Source organism: Chiloscyllium plagiosum, unplaced genomic scaffold (genome assembly GCF_037043375.1).
Source record: "Chiloscyllium plagiosum isolate Xiang-an unplaced genomic scaffold, Cpla_swu_hap1 HiC_scaffold_23, whole genome shotgun sequence".
NCBI classification, from domain to species: domain Eukaryota; kingdom Metazoa; phylum Chordata; class Chondrichthyes; order Orectolobiformes; family Hemiscylliidae; genus Chiloscyllium; species Chiloscyllium plagiosum.
The window spans coordinates 61,133,407-61,148,655 of NW_028270161.1; the positions used below are offsets into that span (position 1 = coordinate 61,133,407).

The 15,249-nt window shown below is 42.0% G+C and overlaps 1 protein-coding gene across 2 annotated transcripts in view; it reads left to right on the forward strand.

Annotated features, from left to right (window-relative positions):
- The window catches only part of nuak1b (NUAK family, SNF1-like kinase, 1b), an 88,203-nt gene extending 79,755 nt beyond the window's left edge, over window positions 1–8,448 (forward strand). For both annotated transcript variants that reach the window (XM_043713269.2, XM_087999744.1), the window contains exons 5-7: window positions 1,217–1,336; window positions 4,407–4,539; window positions 6,697–8,448. In XM_043713269.2, coding sequence (XP_043569204.2) covers window positions 1,217–1,336; window positions 4,407–4,539; window positions 6,697–7,772 — 1,329 coding nt within the window. In that variant the 3' untranslated portion in view covers window positions 7,773–8,448. The remainder of the gene's footprint in view (window positions 1–1,216; window positions 1,337–4,406; window positions 4,540–6,696) is intronic.
- Window positions 8,449–15,249: the final 6,801 nt, after the last annotated feature.

Sequence of the window (15,249 nt, forward strand, 5' to 3'; positions counted from 1 at the left end):
ACACCTCCAATTTTGGTGTCATCTGCAAACTTACTAACTGTACCTCTTATAATCACATCCAAATCATTTATGTAAATGACAAAAAGTAGAGGGCCAGCACCGATCCTTATGGCACTCCACTGGTCACAGACCTCCAGTCTGAAAAACAACCCTCCACCAGCACCCTCTGTCTTCTACCTTTGAGCCAGTTCTGTATCCGAATGGCTAATTCTCCCTCTATTCCATGAGATCTAACCTTGCTAATCAGTCTCCCATGGGGTACCTTGTTGAACGCCTTACTGAAGTCCATATAGATCACATCTACTGCTCTGCCCTCATCAATCTTCTTTGTTACTTCAAAAAACTCAAATCAAGTTGCCTGACGTTGTTTGACAGTTCCTTGCTCTTCTCTATCACTGGCCTAAACTTTATTACACAATGACTACTTTTAACTAAATGTTCCTCAAAGGCATTTAGTTCACTCAGCACAGTCATTTCCTAGCACCAGATCCAAAAATACCTCATTTCTGGTTGGCTGAGGACATTCTAGTCAGTGAAGTTCTCATGAACACATTTCTAAACAATATTTCACTAGTTCCCTTTATGGTAACACTATCCCACACAGAAATTGCTGGAGAAACTCAGCAGGTCTGGCAGCATCTGCAGAGAGAGAAAAACAGAGTTAATGTCTTGAGTCTGATAACTATACCTTGGTTCTGAGGGGATGGAAAACGTTAGTTTTTATGCTGTTTAAAAGGGAACTGGAACAGATAGTGAGTGCTAATGGTGATAAGGGAGAATTAAGATGTAAAATTGGTGTCAATGGTGAGTTTGAAACGGAGAAAATAGGTCAGCTCTTACTTAGAACAAAGCCAACAAGATACAAACAAGACACAGCAACAGAGGATCAAAATGGAGGCTTGGAGTTGTTGAACCCAATGTTGAATCCTAAAGGTTACGATGTGTTAAAGTATAAAATGAAGTGTTGTTTGCTAGAACCCTTTCTGACACCCTCACTATCTGTTCCATTTGCTGCTCCCACTTTCTGTTCACAGAATAAAATCCATCGTTTTCAGGCCTCAATCACCTCTGAAAACAGGTCACTGGACTGGAAACATTAACTCTTTCTTTTTCCAAATGCGGTACCTGTTGAGTTTCCTGAGCAGGTAATGTGAGCACAGATTTTCAGCATTAACAGTATTTAGTTTTAATTCTATTCCATATAATCCTTTTACAGATTGCAGACTTTGGGCTGTCTAATCTGTACCAGAAGGACAAATTTCTGCAAACCTTCTGTGGGAGCCCACTTTATGCTTCACCGGAAATTGTCAATGGCCATCCATATCATGGACCAGAGGTTAGTGTCTCAGGCTGGTGAATAAACCAGTGCTTAACCAGGTTAGTGTTCCAAGTTGGTGAATGAACCAGTGTTAAACTGGGTTAGTATTCCAAGCTGGTGAATGATCCACCACCAAAACAGGTTAGTGTCTCAGGCTGGTGAATGAAACAGCACTATACTGGGTTAGTGTTCCAAGTTGGCTGGGTTCGTGTGGCAGGCTGGTGAATGAACCACTGCTAAACCATGTTAGCTTTCCAGGCTGATGAATGAACTAGAGTTTAACCTGGGTCAGTGTTCCAGGCTGGTAATGGATTAGCACTTGACAGTGTTAGTATCCCAGGCTGGAGCAATTAAACAGCATCTAACTGGATTAGTTTACCAGGCTGGAGAATTAGCGAGCACTTAACAAGGATATCAACAGAGGTTGGTGAATAAACCAACATTTAGCCCCTGGTGCTGGTTTCTTTTGATGGGAGATTTGCTGATGAAACATTTGCCATTTTTAATTTATTTGCAGCTGCTTGTTTTTATTCTTAGATAGCTGATTGAAGAGTCAATAAATGATAATGTTGGACTATTCTTAGGAATTACATTTTCATAATTGTCATCTGACCTATTTAGTCAACAAATATTGTCATTATGAATGGGAAATTAGCTAATTGCTATAAGTTAGTCAGTCCAAATAATTTGATAACGAAATGGTGTAAGTCAGTAGAAGAGTGAGTAAGGCAGGGAGGATTTGTTCTTGTCTTACCCTGGAACAAACCTTTTTGAATAAGGTTCACTACCCTCCAGTCTTTCAGAACCTCACCCGTGGCTAACGATTAGATTACATTCTCTACAGTGTGGAAACAGGCTCTTCAGCCCAACAAGTTCACACCTCCCCTCCGAAGAGAAACCCACCCAAACCCATTCCCCTACCCTATATTTACCCCTGACTAACACACCTAACACTGTGGGCAATTTAGCATGGCCAATTCACCTGACATGCACATCTTTGGATTGTGGGAGGAAACCGGAGCACCCAGAGGAAACCCACGCAGACACAGGGAGAATGTGCAAACTCCACACAGACAGGTGGGAATCGAACCCAGGACCCTGGTGCTGTGAGGCGGCAGTACTAACCACTGAGCCACCATGCCACCCATGATTCAAGAAACTGAACAACCAGGGTGAAACGGAAGGAAATCTGGAATTTTCAGCAGGCAAAGCATTGTTCGAAGTTGTCACAATCACTGCAACATCACTCAATTTCAGAATCCAGTTGCAATCATTTCAGTGTGGGGGATTTATGTTTAAATAAATGTGCTCAGAAAGTTCTAGATTCGAAGGATGTTAATGCTGGTCATCAAACTCAGATGGCTAGATGCCAGGAGAATGCATTGTGGGATATCTCTAGTGTCAGTACTGATTGGACACAAAGGCAACACCAACTTGGTCTCAAAGCATTAACGTTACAACTCAGAGAAGCAAACTCTAGTCATTGTGTGCTCATGTAACTGATCACAAGCCGTTGGATAAATCTCCTGATCCTGACCGGATATATCTAAGAACCCTGCAAGAGGCTAGAGAAGAAATTGCAGGCATCCTAGCTGATTTTTTTTATCATCATTCGCCATTGGTGAGGTTCTGAAAGACTGGAGGGTAGTGAATGTTGTTTCCTTATTCAAGAAGGGCTGCAAAAAAAAACCCCTGGGAACTACAGACCAGTAAGCCTAATGTCAGTGTTAGATAAGTTACTTCAGAAGATTCTTACCGGTAAGATACACATGCATTTGGAAAGACAGGGTTTGATTAGGAGTAGTCAACATGGCTTTGTGCATGAAAGATCATATCTCACAAATTTGTTAGAGCTCTTTGATGAAGTGAGCAGGAAGATGGATGAGGGCAGGGTGGCAGATGTAGTCTACATGGATTTCAGTAACGCCTTTGATAAGATTCCATATGGTAGATTGCTCTGGAAGATTGGATCACATGGAATCCACGGGGAACTGTATACACAGTTGGCTTGATGGTAGGAAGCAGAGGGTAATAGTGGATGGATGCTTGTAGAACTGGAGGCTTGTGACTAGTGGAGTGTCTCAGGGGTTGTTGCTGGGCCCATTGCTGTTTGTTATCTATATCAATGATTTAAATGAGAATGTACAAGGCATGATTAGTAAGTTTGCTGATAATGTTGGACAGTGAGGAAGAGTATTACAAATTGCAGTAGCTGCTTGATCAGCTAGGGAAATGGGCTGAGAAATGGTAAATGGAGTTTACTATAGGTAAGTGTGAGGTGTTGCATTGTGGAAAGTCAAATTAAGGTAGGAGTTTCATGGTGAATGGTAGGGCTTTAAGGAGCGTAATGGAACAGGAGGACCTTGGAGTTCAGGTGCAAGGTTCTCTGAGAGCAGAGTCACAGGTAGACAGGGGCAGTGAAGAAGGCTTATGGCACACTGGCCTTCATTAGTCATGGCATTGAATATAGAAGTTGGGAAGTTATATTGCAGTTGTACAGGACCTGAGGCTGCACTTGGGAGTATTGTCAGTTTTAGTCACCTTACTATAGGAAGAATATTTTTAAACTAGAAAGAGTGCAGAAGAAATTTACAAGGATGTTGCAAGACTCAAGTTATAGGACAAGCTAGGACTTTTTTTCTTTAGAGAGTAGGAGACTGAGGGGGTATTTTATAAAAGTGTATAAGATCATGAGAGGCATAGATAGGGTGAATGCACTCAGGAATCAAAGACTGGAGAGCATCAGTTTAAGGTGAGAGCAGAAAGAATAAAAGGGAACCAGAGGTGCAGCTTTTATAAACAGAGGGTGGTACTCATATGGAATGAGCTTCCAGCGGAAGTGGTTGAGGTGTGCACATTAACATTTAAAAGGCATTTAGACAAGTACTTGGATAGGAAAGATTTAGAAGGATATGGGCCAAGTGAAGGGAAATGGGGTTAGCATGGATGGACATTTCGATTGGCATGAATTTGTTTGGGCCAAAGGACTTGTGTATGTGCTGACTCTATGACTCCATTTGTGTATCTGTGGAAGCTCTCACTATCTGCAGTCTGGAGCTGATTGGGTGTTCCCGTTTGGCACTCTCAGGTAGACAGCTGGGCTCTGGGTGTGCTACTGTATACTCTGGTTTACGGGACCATGCCATTTGATGGTTGCGACCACAGAAATCTCGTCAGGCAGATAAGCAGCGGGGATTATCAGGAACCCACTCCACCATCAGGTAGGTGACAGTTGATAAGAAGGTACTGATGAACTGAAAATGGTGGGCTTAGTGCCAATAATGAGTAACCATTTAGAATCCAAAACTTGAGCACATGTTAATCCAGAGCAGCGAAAATAATGAATCGAGTTTGACTGATTTATGCAGCCACACACACATGTAGCTTAAGGGGGGCTCAACCTGATAATGATAATGTTGGAGTACTCCTTCGAATTACATTTTAATAATTGTTAACCAATCCATTTTTAATTAATAAGTATTGTCCACATGACTGTGAAATTAACCAATTGCGATGACACAGTCAGTCCAAAAAGTTTGATTTAATTTACCTTCTGGCCTGAGCAGAACCCAGAGTGATTTTGTTTTTAGCTGAGCTAGTGCTGCTTGATGGCACTGCCAATGGACACCTTTTTTGATGATCAAGAGTAGACTGATGTGGCATTAATGGCTGGCTAACTTTGATTTTGTCTGCTTTTTGTGGACAGGATAAACCTCAGCAATAATCCACATTGTCCAATCGATGCCAATGCTGTGGCTGTTCTGGGAAAGTTTGGCTAGGTGCACACCTAATTCTGGAGCATAAATCTTCAGTATTCTGACCAATTCTGGCCATGCTGTTTAGAATGGCTTTAAAGAGGACACAAAATAAATTTAATCAGATATTTCAGGTGATGAATAACCATTATGTGGAGAGTCATTTGCTCTTTGATAGAACCAGCACAAAGTTAATGGGTCTAAAGGCCTCGAGCTGTCCTGCAGAATTATTTAATTCAATGCAACCTTGGAAAGTCTGATGAAAACCCTTTATTAGATTGAGCAAGAAGGCAACAAAATATAACCTCCTATTCAGTGTATATTAGATGTGAGTACTAATGATAACTCATGAACTCACATTTAGCCAGGCCTCCTTGAGTTTGAAAGTGTTGTCTAAACTAGTCCCCGTGCTCCATTTTCTTTAATAATTCTTTTCTGGATTGTGGTTGTCAATGACAAGGCCATTGTTGCCCATTTTGCATTGTCCTTGAACTGCTAAGCCATTGTGGCTGTGAATCCAGAGATACATATAGGTGAGACTAGTTAAGGATGGTAGATTTCAAAGTGAAACAGATTAGATTTTCACAACAATTGTCAATGGTTTTCCAGTTATCATTAGACTAACTTTAAATTCCACATGTACTAATTGAATTCAAATTTCACCAGATTCCATGCAATGGATTTTAAATCACATTCTCAGATAATTAACCTAGATCTCTAGTATGCTAGTTCATGACAATACCATTACATCACTGAAACTCCCTCCCTAAAAGCAAGTATATTTCATGAATTTGTGCATTCCTTTCCTTAATGCACTGCCATAACAACACATTCTAACCACATCTGATTAATTTTCTTTCAAGATGTCCTTGCCATAACAGTGCTTTAGTGAGAAACTACACATATCATTTATGATATTTTTCTTTTCACCTGTTCCTACTACATCCAAAATGCAGGCTTACTCAAACTCCTTATAGATACTTGACTGATTTATCATGGCATTACTTATCTCTTCTCACTATGGTAAATGTTTCCCATGCTCCAGGTCTGTTTGGTCATTGTGGAATGAAACCTTGTATTTTGTAAGTTTCCTGTAGCTGTTTGCCCTGGTACATCGATACACTCAGATTGAGATCAGCTCTTGACAAATTAAAGGGATAAGGTGACCAGGGTTGATGTGATGTGAATTGAAACCCAAAACAGGCATACACAGTAAATGATTAACAGACGGGGCGGTGGTGTACTGATATTGTCACTGTACTAGTAATTCAAAGGCCTAGGCTAATCACAGCAGATGGTGAAACTTGAATTCATTTCATAAATCTGCTACTATCATTAAAAACCCATCTAGTTCACCAATGTCCTTCAAGAAAGAAAATCTGCCATCCTCACCTGATCTGACTCCAAACCTACAGCAATGTGGCTTACACTTACCTGCGCTCAGAAATGGCCGAGCAAGCAACTCTGTTCAAAAGCAATTAGGGATGGGCAATAAATGTTGGCATTGCCAGCGTTGCCCTTGTGTTGTTAAAGAATAAAACAGAATGTTAAGGTCAGTTCTGTAAAGAGCGAGAATCATGGCCAGGAATTGCAATGTGACTGTCTGTTGCTGCTCCCTGACAGATGCCCGTGGCCTTATCAGGTGGATGTTGATGGTGAATCCTGAGCGCCGAGCCACAATTGAGGACATCGCTAACCACTGGTGGGTGAATTGGGGTTATCAAGCGAGTGTGTGTGACTGCAATCCTTTTGGAAGCTCAGAGGTTAGCTTTATTGGTTGGCAACATCACTCACGCTGTTCACAGTCAGAGGGCGAATCGAAGCTAAAATGCCCAGTAAAGCAGATCCAATCTCAGGGAGTGCGAGCAGCCCAGACATCTGTGAAGAAGTCCAAGAAAGAGACTGACATTGCTCACTGTCTGCATGAAGGAATGCCAAGCAACAAGTGCATACTGAAAAGGCCCAAAGGAATTTTAAAGCAGAAGATGGCCGATGACTGTCATGCTCACAGCACTGGGGGTGTGAAAGTAGTTTCAGAGCATGAACTTAGCATGAGCAGTCCCTCTGCTGGAGCCTTTGGAGGCATTGAAACAACTTCTCTGTGCACACAAACTGCTGAAAACTCCATTGTGAAGCCGAAGAAGGGAATTCTGAAAAAAGCACAGCAGAGAGAATCTGGTTATTACTCTTCCCCCGAGCACAGTGAATCGTCGGAGCTCCTGGATCGGGACTGTGCGGCTAATACCAACTCCATCTGCTCTCCTAAGCATGGTGCAGGTTTTAAGGGCCCTGGCATAATGGTCCAGGGAAGGAAAGGAATCCTGAAGCACACTGGCAAGTTATCAGACTCTGCCATGAACAGTGAATCATCATCAGAGATTACAGAGTTAACACAGCAGGTGACAGAAGCTCAAGGCTGCAGCCTCTCATCCACAATTAAAGACAAGGGCAGCCTCCTCTCTAAAGAGTCATTCAAGCTGCACCATTTACCAGAAGACAGGCCAATTCGCAGCTGTGTCTCTGCAGGAAACCTGCTGCATCTCGAAGACTTTGAGGGGTTGAGGATCCACCAACCTATTCGCCACATGAAAGCTTTCTGTCAACAACTGAGTGACAGCAGCTCCTCTCTGCTCACGGACATGGACAATTTCACTCAGATCTACAAGAAAGCTCTTGAGATAAGCAGCAATTTGGAATGAGGAGTTTGTGTGTGACAGCTGAATGCATGGATTGATTTGTTAGCATTTAATGGTAAAATCAGAAGCATGGTAAGAGTCCCTTGCAGTAGCACTGAATGGGCTCTAAGTAAGTGAAGGGGGAGAAGGATTGGAAGGTCAATACTAGTAATGAGGCCAAGTGAATATAACCAAGTGTATTGGAGTTATTGAGGCATCTGAGGAACTAGAGGATTCACATTGAGGTTTGGATGTATACTGAATCGAGATTTTTGAGACTGGTTTTTGGGAAGCTGCTATCAGGAATGTTCTCTCCTGTTTTGACAGGAACTCCACAATCAGAATTGAAGGAGCTGAAAGCTCAACCTATTGGACAGTCATTTAACAGTTTGGCTGTAATAAGACTTGAAAAGGATGAAACTCCAGAGTAAAGAATTAATGAATGAATGAATGTGATGCCTATATTCATAAACTAAAACCAATGATTGCATCTAGCAGTGACTAGCATGTGTAAAATTACTTAGGTATATCATTATTCCTGTGAAACTTGACTAGATAATATTTCCATGGTACGCATTGTATTTCTGCTGAATGTGATATTATTTATGTCAGTGTGCTTTAACTTATTGGCGTCTCAGCCATTTGTTGTTGTAATGTATTGCATGAAATGATAAAATTGTGCTAATGTTTTAACCTAAAATCAGAGTTGACACTGAATAATCTGTTTGGCAAGATGTCACGAGGCAAAAAAACACTTTCTACAGTAATCACTGATTCAAGAAAAATCAGCAACATCTGAAGTTGCTGATGTCAATGCACTAAACTGGATATGCATGAAAGTCAATGTTTGTTTCCTTTGCAGAAGACAAGGGGTGGAATCTTGTAAGGGTCAACGTGATGTGGGCAGTGATGATGTGTGTGAATGAAGTGCAGTAATGCCCATCTTGAAATCTCATGCCATATTTTATGCTTTTCACAAGCAGTATGGTGATACAACATTCTCTCTGGGTAGTGGTGAGATGCCAATTAACTCATTACTGCTTGTCAAATGCCTTGTTAACACCACAGCTCATTTATTACCCCAAATAAGTTAGATATTGGAAAACACGACAAGGAAACTAGAGTGAGCCCCTGGTAGATTTAGCTCACTATTTGCTCTGAGCCATCTGTATGTTGGATATCAGGCATCAACATCTCAGGGCATATTCCATGGGCACCAGCCACACACACCCTACATCCACAGGCATTAGCATCTAACATGTACAAGCCTTTAAGAACCCTTGTGGGACAGTGGCACTGCTGCCTCAAAGCACCAGAGACCCGGGTTCAATTCCTGCCTTGGGCAACTGTCTGTGTGGAGTTTGCATGTTCTCCCTGGTGTCAGTAGTGGGTAAGTTGTTGGAAGGGTTTCTGTGGACAGGATGATATGCATTTGGAAAGGTAATGACTGATTTGGAATCGTCAGCATGGCTTTGTGCATGGGAAATAGTGTCTCTCTAACTTGATTGTGTTTTTTGAAGAAGTGACAAAGAGGGTTGGTGAAGGAAGAGCAGTGAACATTATCTGTATAGACTTCAGTAAGGCATTCGATAAGGTTCGCAGATGTGTCGGTTCCGTAGGCAGGTGCTGAGAAAGGAGATATGGCTGTGGTAACGAGTCTGCTTCAGAATGTGGCTGAAGAGCTTCTGTGCAGAGGAGATGACCTGGGGTGTGCAGTGAGAGAGGGACTCACTGAAATCTTTGTAGAGAGAAGCAGAGAGCTTCTTCAAGGAAGGCATCCTTGTAAGAGGATTCGCAGTAGGTTGAAATCTTCGAGGAGAAAGTGAGGTCTGCAGATGGGAGATATGGCTGTGGTAACGAGTCTGCTTCAGAATGTGGCTGAAGAGCTTCTGTGCAGAGGAGATGACCTGGGGTGTGCAGTGAGAGAGGGACTCACTGAAATCTTTGTAGAGAGAGGCAGAGAGCTTCTTCAAGGAAGGCATCCTTGTAAGAGGATTCGCAGTATCTGCAGACCTCACTTTCTCCTATTCGATAAGGTTCCACATGGTAGACTGGTTAGCAAAGTTAGATCACATGGAATACAGGGAGAGTTAGCCATTTGGATACAAAATAGGCATGAAGGTAGGAGGTGGTGGTAGAGGATTGTTTTGAGGACTACAGGCCTGTGACCAGCAGTGTACTGCAAGGATCGGTGCTGGGCCCACTACTCTTTGATATTTGTATAATGATTTGGAATTTGAATATAGGAAGTATGTTTAGTAAGTTTGCAGATGGTCCAATGGGCCAAGGATTGGCAGATGGAGTTTAAATTAGATAATTTTGAGGTCTGCATGTTGGAAAAGCAAATCAGGGCAGGACTTACACACTTAATGGCAAGGTCCTGGGGAATGTTCCCAAACAAAGAGACCTTGAGGTATAGGTTCACTGTTCCTTGCAAGTGGAGTCACAGTGAAGAAGGCGTTTGGTATGCTTTCCTTTGTTGGTCAGTGCATTGAACAAGGGAGTTGGGAGGTCATGTTGCGGCTGTACAGGACACTAGTTGTGCCACTTTTGGAATACTTCATTCAATTCTGGTCGTCTCTGCAATAGGAAAGATGGTGTGAAATGTGAAAGGGTTCAGAAAAGATTTACAAGGATGCTGCCAGGGTTGGAGGGTTTGAGCCATATGGAGGGACTGAATAGGCTGGGGCTTCTTTTCCTGGAGTGTTGGAGGCTGAGGGGTGACCTTTATAGAGGTTTATAAAATCATGAGGGGTATGGATTGGGTGAATACCAATGTCTTTTCCCCAGGGTAGGAGAGTTCAGAAGTAAAGGACATAAGCTTAAGGTGAGAGGGGAGAGATTTAAAAGGAACCCTAAGGGGCAACGTTTTCATGCAGAGGGTGGTGTGTGTATGGAATGAGCTGCCAGAGGAAGTAATGGAAGCTAGTACACTTACAACATTGAAAAGGCACCTGGATGGGTATATGAATAGGAAGGGTTTAGAGGGATATGGGCCAAATGCTTGCAAATGAGACTAGATTAATTTAGAATATCTGCTCGGCCTGTATGAGTTAGACTAAAGGGCCTGTTTCCATGCTGTACATCTCCATGACTCTATGATCAAGATGAGAAATTTCTGCACAGGATTTTGAATCTTTCGAATTCTGTATTCCATACAGTAATGGTTGCCCCATTATTTAAAGCTGCGATAGAAAGATTTTGGTATTTGGAGATTCAAGGGATATGTGAAGGTGGAATTAAAGCCCAAGATCAAGCATGATCATATTCAATAGGGAGGCAGGTTGAAGGGGCTGAAAGATCTACTTTTGCTCTACTCTCTTGTATGGTTATGATGGTGATATATTTCAGCAGGACACTGATGGGCTGCTGAATAGGTGGAAACAACAATTGGAATTGAATGCAGAGATTTATGAAGTGATTCATTTTTGTACAAACAACAATGGGCAGGATGGCCTAATTTCTGCTCCTATGTCTTATGGTCTGCAATATCAAATAAAATATATAATTCTACAGAGGCTACAGAAGCAGAAAATGCACCATCACTGAATGTGGAAGAGCAGGTTGAGGAAATGGTTGGAAAGGCATATGGAAACCTGGACTTTATAAAGTGGTAGAGAGAGCAAAAACACGGAATTCATGAGAAACTTGTACAACACACTGGTACAGCCTCATCTTCATAGCGTCCAATTCTGGGCATTGTATTTAATGAATGCTCTGAAAGCTTTATAAATGGTGCCAAAAAAAGTAATGAGAATGGTTCGAGGGAATGAAGGATTTCAGTAATGTGAATAGATTGGCATAGCTGTGTTTTTTTCTCTTTAAAAAAGTTAAGAGACTTGGTAGAAGTGTTCAAAATCATGACAAGTTTAGAGATTCAATTCAAATTATTCTCAATGTCAGAAGGCATGTACTGAAGGTGACTGGCAAAAGAACGCTAAGAGAAAGCTTTTTTAAGCAGTAAAAGGTTAGGATTTAGAATGCATAACCCAAGTGTGTGGAAAACAGTTCAATGTGGGAGACTGGAGAAGCAGCTAAAAAGTGTAACATGGTGGTTAAGTCTGACTGTGTGATTTGCTAATAAAACCGTATCACAGCAATGATACAATGTCACAGCTTACTCGTTCTTGCAGCCTCAGGAATATACACAGTAAAATGCTTTTAGAGTCAGAGAGATGTATAGCATGGAAACAGGTCCTTCAGTCCAACCTGTCCATGTCAATAAGATATCCCAACCAAATCTAGTCCCACCTGCCAGCACTCAGCCCATATCCTTCCAAACCCTTCCTATTCATATACCCATCCTGATGCCTTTTCAATGTTGCAATTGCACCAGCCTCCACCACTTCCTCTGGCAGCTCATTCCATACACGTACCACCCTCTGCATGAAAAAGTTGCCTCCTAGGTCTCTTTTATATCTTTCCCCTCTCACCCTAAACCTATGCCCTCTAGTTCTAGACTCCCCCACCCTAGGGAAAAGACTTTGTGTATTTATCCTAACCATGCCCCTCATGATTTTATAAACCTCTATAAGGTCACCCCTCAGCCTCCAACGCTCCAGGGAAAACAGCCCCAACCTATTCAACCTCTCCCTATAGCTCAAATCCTCCAACCCTGGATCTTTGTAAATCTTTTCTGAACCCTTTCAAGTTTCACAACATCTTTCTGATAGAAAGGAGACCAGAATTGCATGCAATATTCCAAAAGTGGCCTAACTAATATCCTGTACAGCTGCAACATGACCTCCCAACTCCTGTACTCAATACTCTGACCAATATAGAAAAGCATACCAAACGCCTTCTTCACTATCCTATCTACTTGTGACTCCACTTTCAAGGAGCTATGAACCTGCACTCCAATGTCTCTTTGTTCAGCAACACTCCCTAGGACCTTACCATTAAGTGTCTAAGTCCTGCAAAGATTTGATTTCCCAAAATGCAACACCTCACATTTATCTAAATTAAATTCCATCTGCCACTTCTCAGCCCATTGGCCCATCTGGTTAAGATCCTGTTGTAATCTGAGGTAACCTTCTTCACTGTCCACTACATCTCCAATTTTGGTGTCACCTGCAAACTTACTAACTGTACCTCTTGTGCTCAAACCCAAATCATTTATATAAATGATGAAAAGTAGAGGACCCAGCACCGATCCTTGTGGTACTCCACTGGTCACAGGTGTCCAGTCTGAAAAACAACCCTCCACCACAACCCTGTCTTCTACCTTTGAGCCAGTTCTGTATCCGAATAGCTAGTCCTCCCTGTATTCCATGAGATCTAATCTTGCTAACCAGTCTCCCATGGGGAACCTTGTCGAATGCCTTACTGAAGTCCATACAGATGACATCTACCGCTCTGCCCTCATCAATCCTCTTTGTTACCTCTTCAAAAAACTCAATCAAGTTTGTGAGACATGAGTTCCCACGTACAAAGCCATGTTAACTATCCTTGCCTTTCCAAATACATGTACATCCTGTCCCTCAGGACTCCCTCCAACAACTTGCCCACCACCGACATTTATAGTTCCCTGACTTGTCCTTACCACCTTTCTTAAACAGTGGCATCACGTTAGCCAACCTCCAGTCTTCCGGCACCTCACCTGTGACTATCGCTGATACAAATATCTCAGCAAGTGGCTCAACAATCACTTCCCTAGCTTCCCACAGAGTTCAAGGGTACACCTGATCAGGTCCTGGGGAATTATCCAGTTTTATGCATTTGAAGACATTCAGCACTTCCTCCCCTGTGATATGAACATTTTGCAAGATGTCACCACCAATTTCCCTACATTCTATATCTTCCATGTCCTTTTCCACAGCAAAATACTTGTTTAGTATGTCCCCCATCTTCTGCGGCTCTACACAAAGGCCGCCTTTCTGATCTTTGAGCGGCCCTCAACATGTTTGGAAAAACCCTTTGGATTCTCCTTAACTCTATTTGCAAAGCTATCTCATGTTCCCTTTTTGCCCTCCTGATTTCGCTCAAGTATACTCTTATTATATCGACTTCAGTAAGGCATTCAACAAGGTTCCCCATGGGAGACTGGTTAGCAAGGTTAGATCTCATGGAATACAGGGAGGACTAGCCATTTGGACTAGTCAACTGGCTCAAAGGTAGAAGACAGAGAGTGGTGGTGGAGCGTTATTTTCCAGACTGGAGGCCTGTGACAAGTGGAGTGCTACAAGGATCGGTGCTGAGTCCACTACTTTTCATAATTTATATAAATGATTTGGATGTGAGCATAAGAGGTATAATTATAATTATATAAGTTTGCAGATGACACCAAAATTGGAGGTGTAGTGGACAGTGAAGAAGGTTACCTCAGGTTACAATGTTAAAAATCACACAAAACCAGGTTATAGTCCAACAGGTTTAATTAGAAGCACACTAGCTCTCGGAGCGCTGCTCCTTCATCAGGTGGTTGTGGAGTACACAATTGTAAGACACAGAATTTATAGCAAAAGTTTACAGTGTGATGTAACTGAAATTATAAATTGAAAAATACCTTGATTGTCTGTTGAGTCTTTCATCTGTTTGAATACCATGATAGTTTCACTTCTTTCATGTGTAAATCACAAAACCTTTTTTTAAAAGTTGCATTCTCAGGTTAACTGTAACAATTGGTGTTAGCTAGACAATATGTTGAAGGTGTTAGCCCCCTGTGTTCTCTGTCTATGCCATGATGTTTAGTTTGATTCTAATCTAAAAAGTGAGATAGAGTTTTACATGAATTCATGCAGTTTTTGAGCAAAGTACAATGTAACTCTGCAAGTACAAATTCACCCCACAAAATATATGTACATGTATGCATGTGGGTCTTTGTGTGTGTGTGTGTGTGTGTGTGTGTGTGTAGTGCAATGGGGAGGGCCTCAATCGGGACCTTGGGTTCATGTCACACTACAGGTGACCACCATTGCACTACACACACACACACACACACTCCCACACTCTCACATGCATCCTCTCAGAGACAGACCACTCTACACTCTCGCACACACATATACACTCTCTCACACTCACAAACCCCCACCCCAGACACATACACTCCCACACGCACCCCCTCACAGACTTAAGACACTTTACACTCACATACACACACATATACACTCTCTCTCACACTCACAACTCCCCAACCCAGACAGACAGACAGACACACACATACACACACAAAGACCCACATGCACACATATACATATATTTTGTGGGGTGAATTTGTACTTGCAGAGTTACATTGTACTTTGCTCAAAAACTGCATGAATTCATGTAAAACTCTGTATTCTCACTTTTCAGATTAGAATCAATCTAAAAATCATGGCATAGACAGAGAACACATGGGGCTAACACCTTCAACATATTGTCTAGCTAACACCAATTATTACAGTTAACCTAAGAATGCAAATTTTTTATAAAAAGGTTTTGTGATTTACACATGAAAGAAGTGAAACTATCATGGTATTCGAACAGATGAAAGACTCAACAGACAATCAAGGTATTTTTCAAT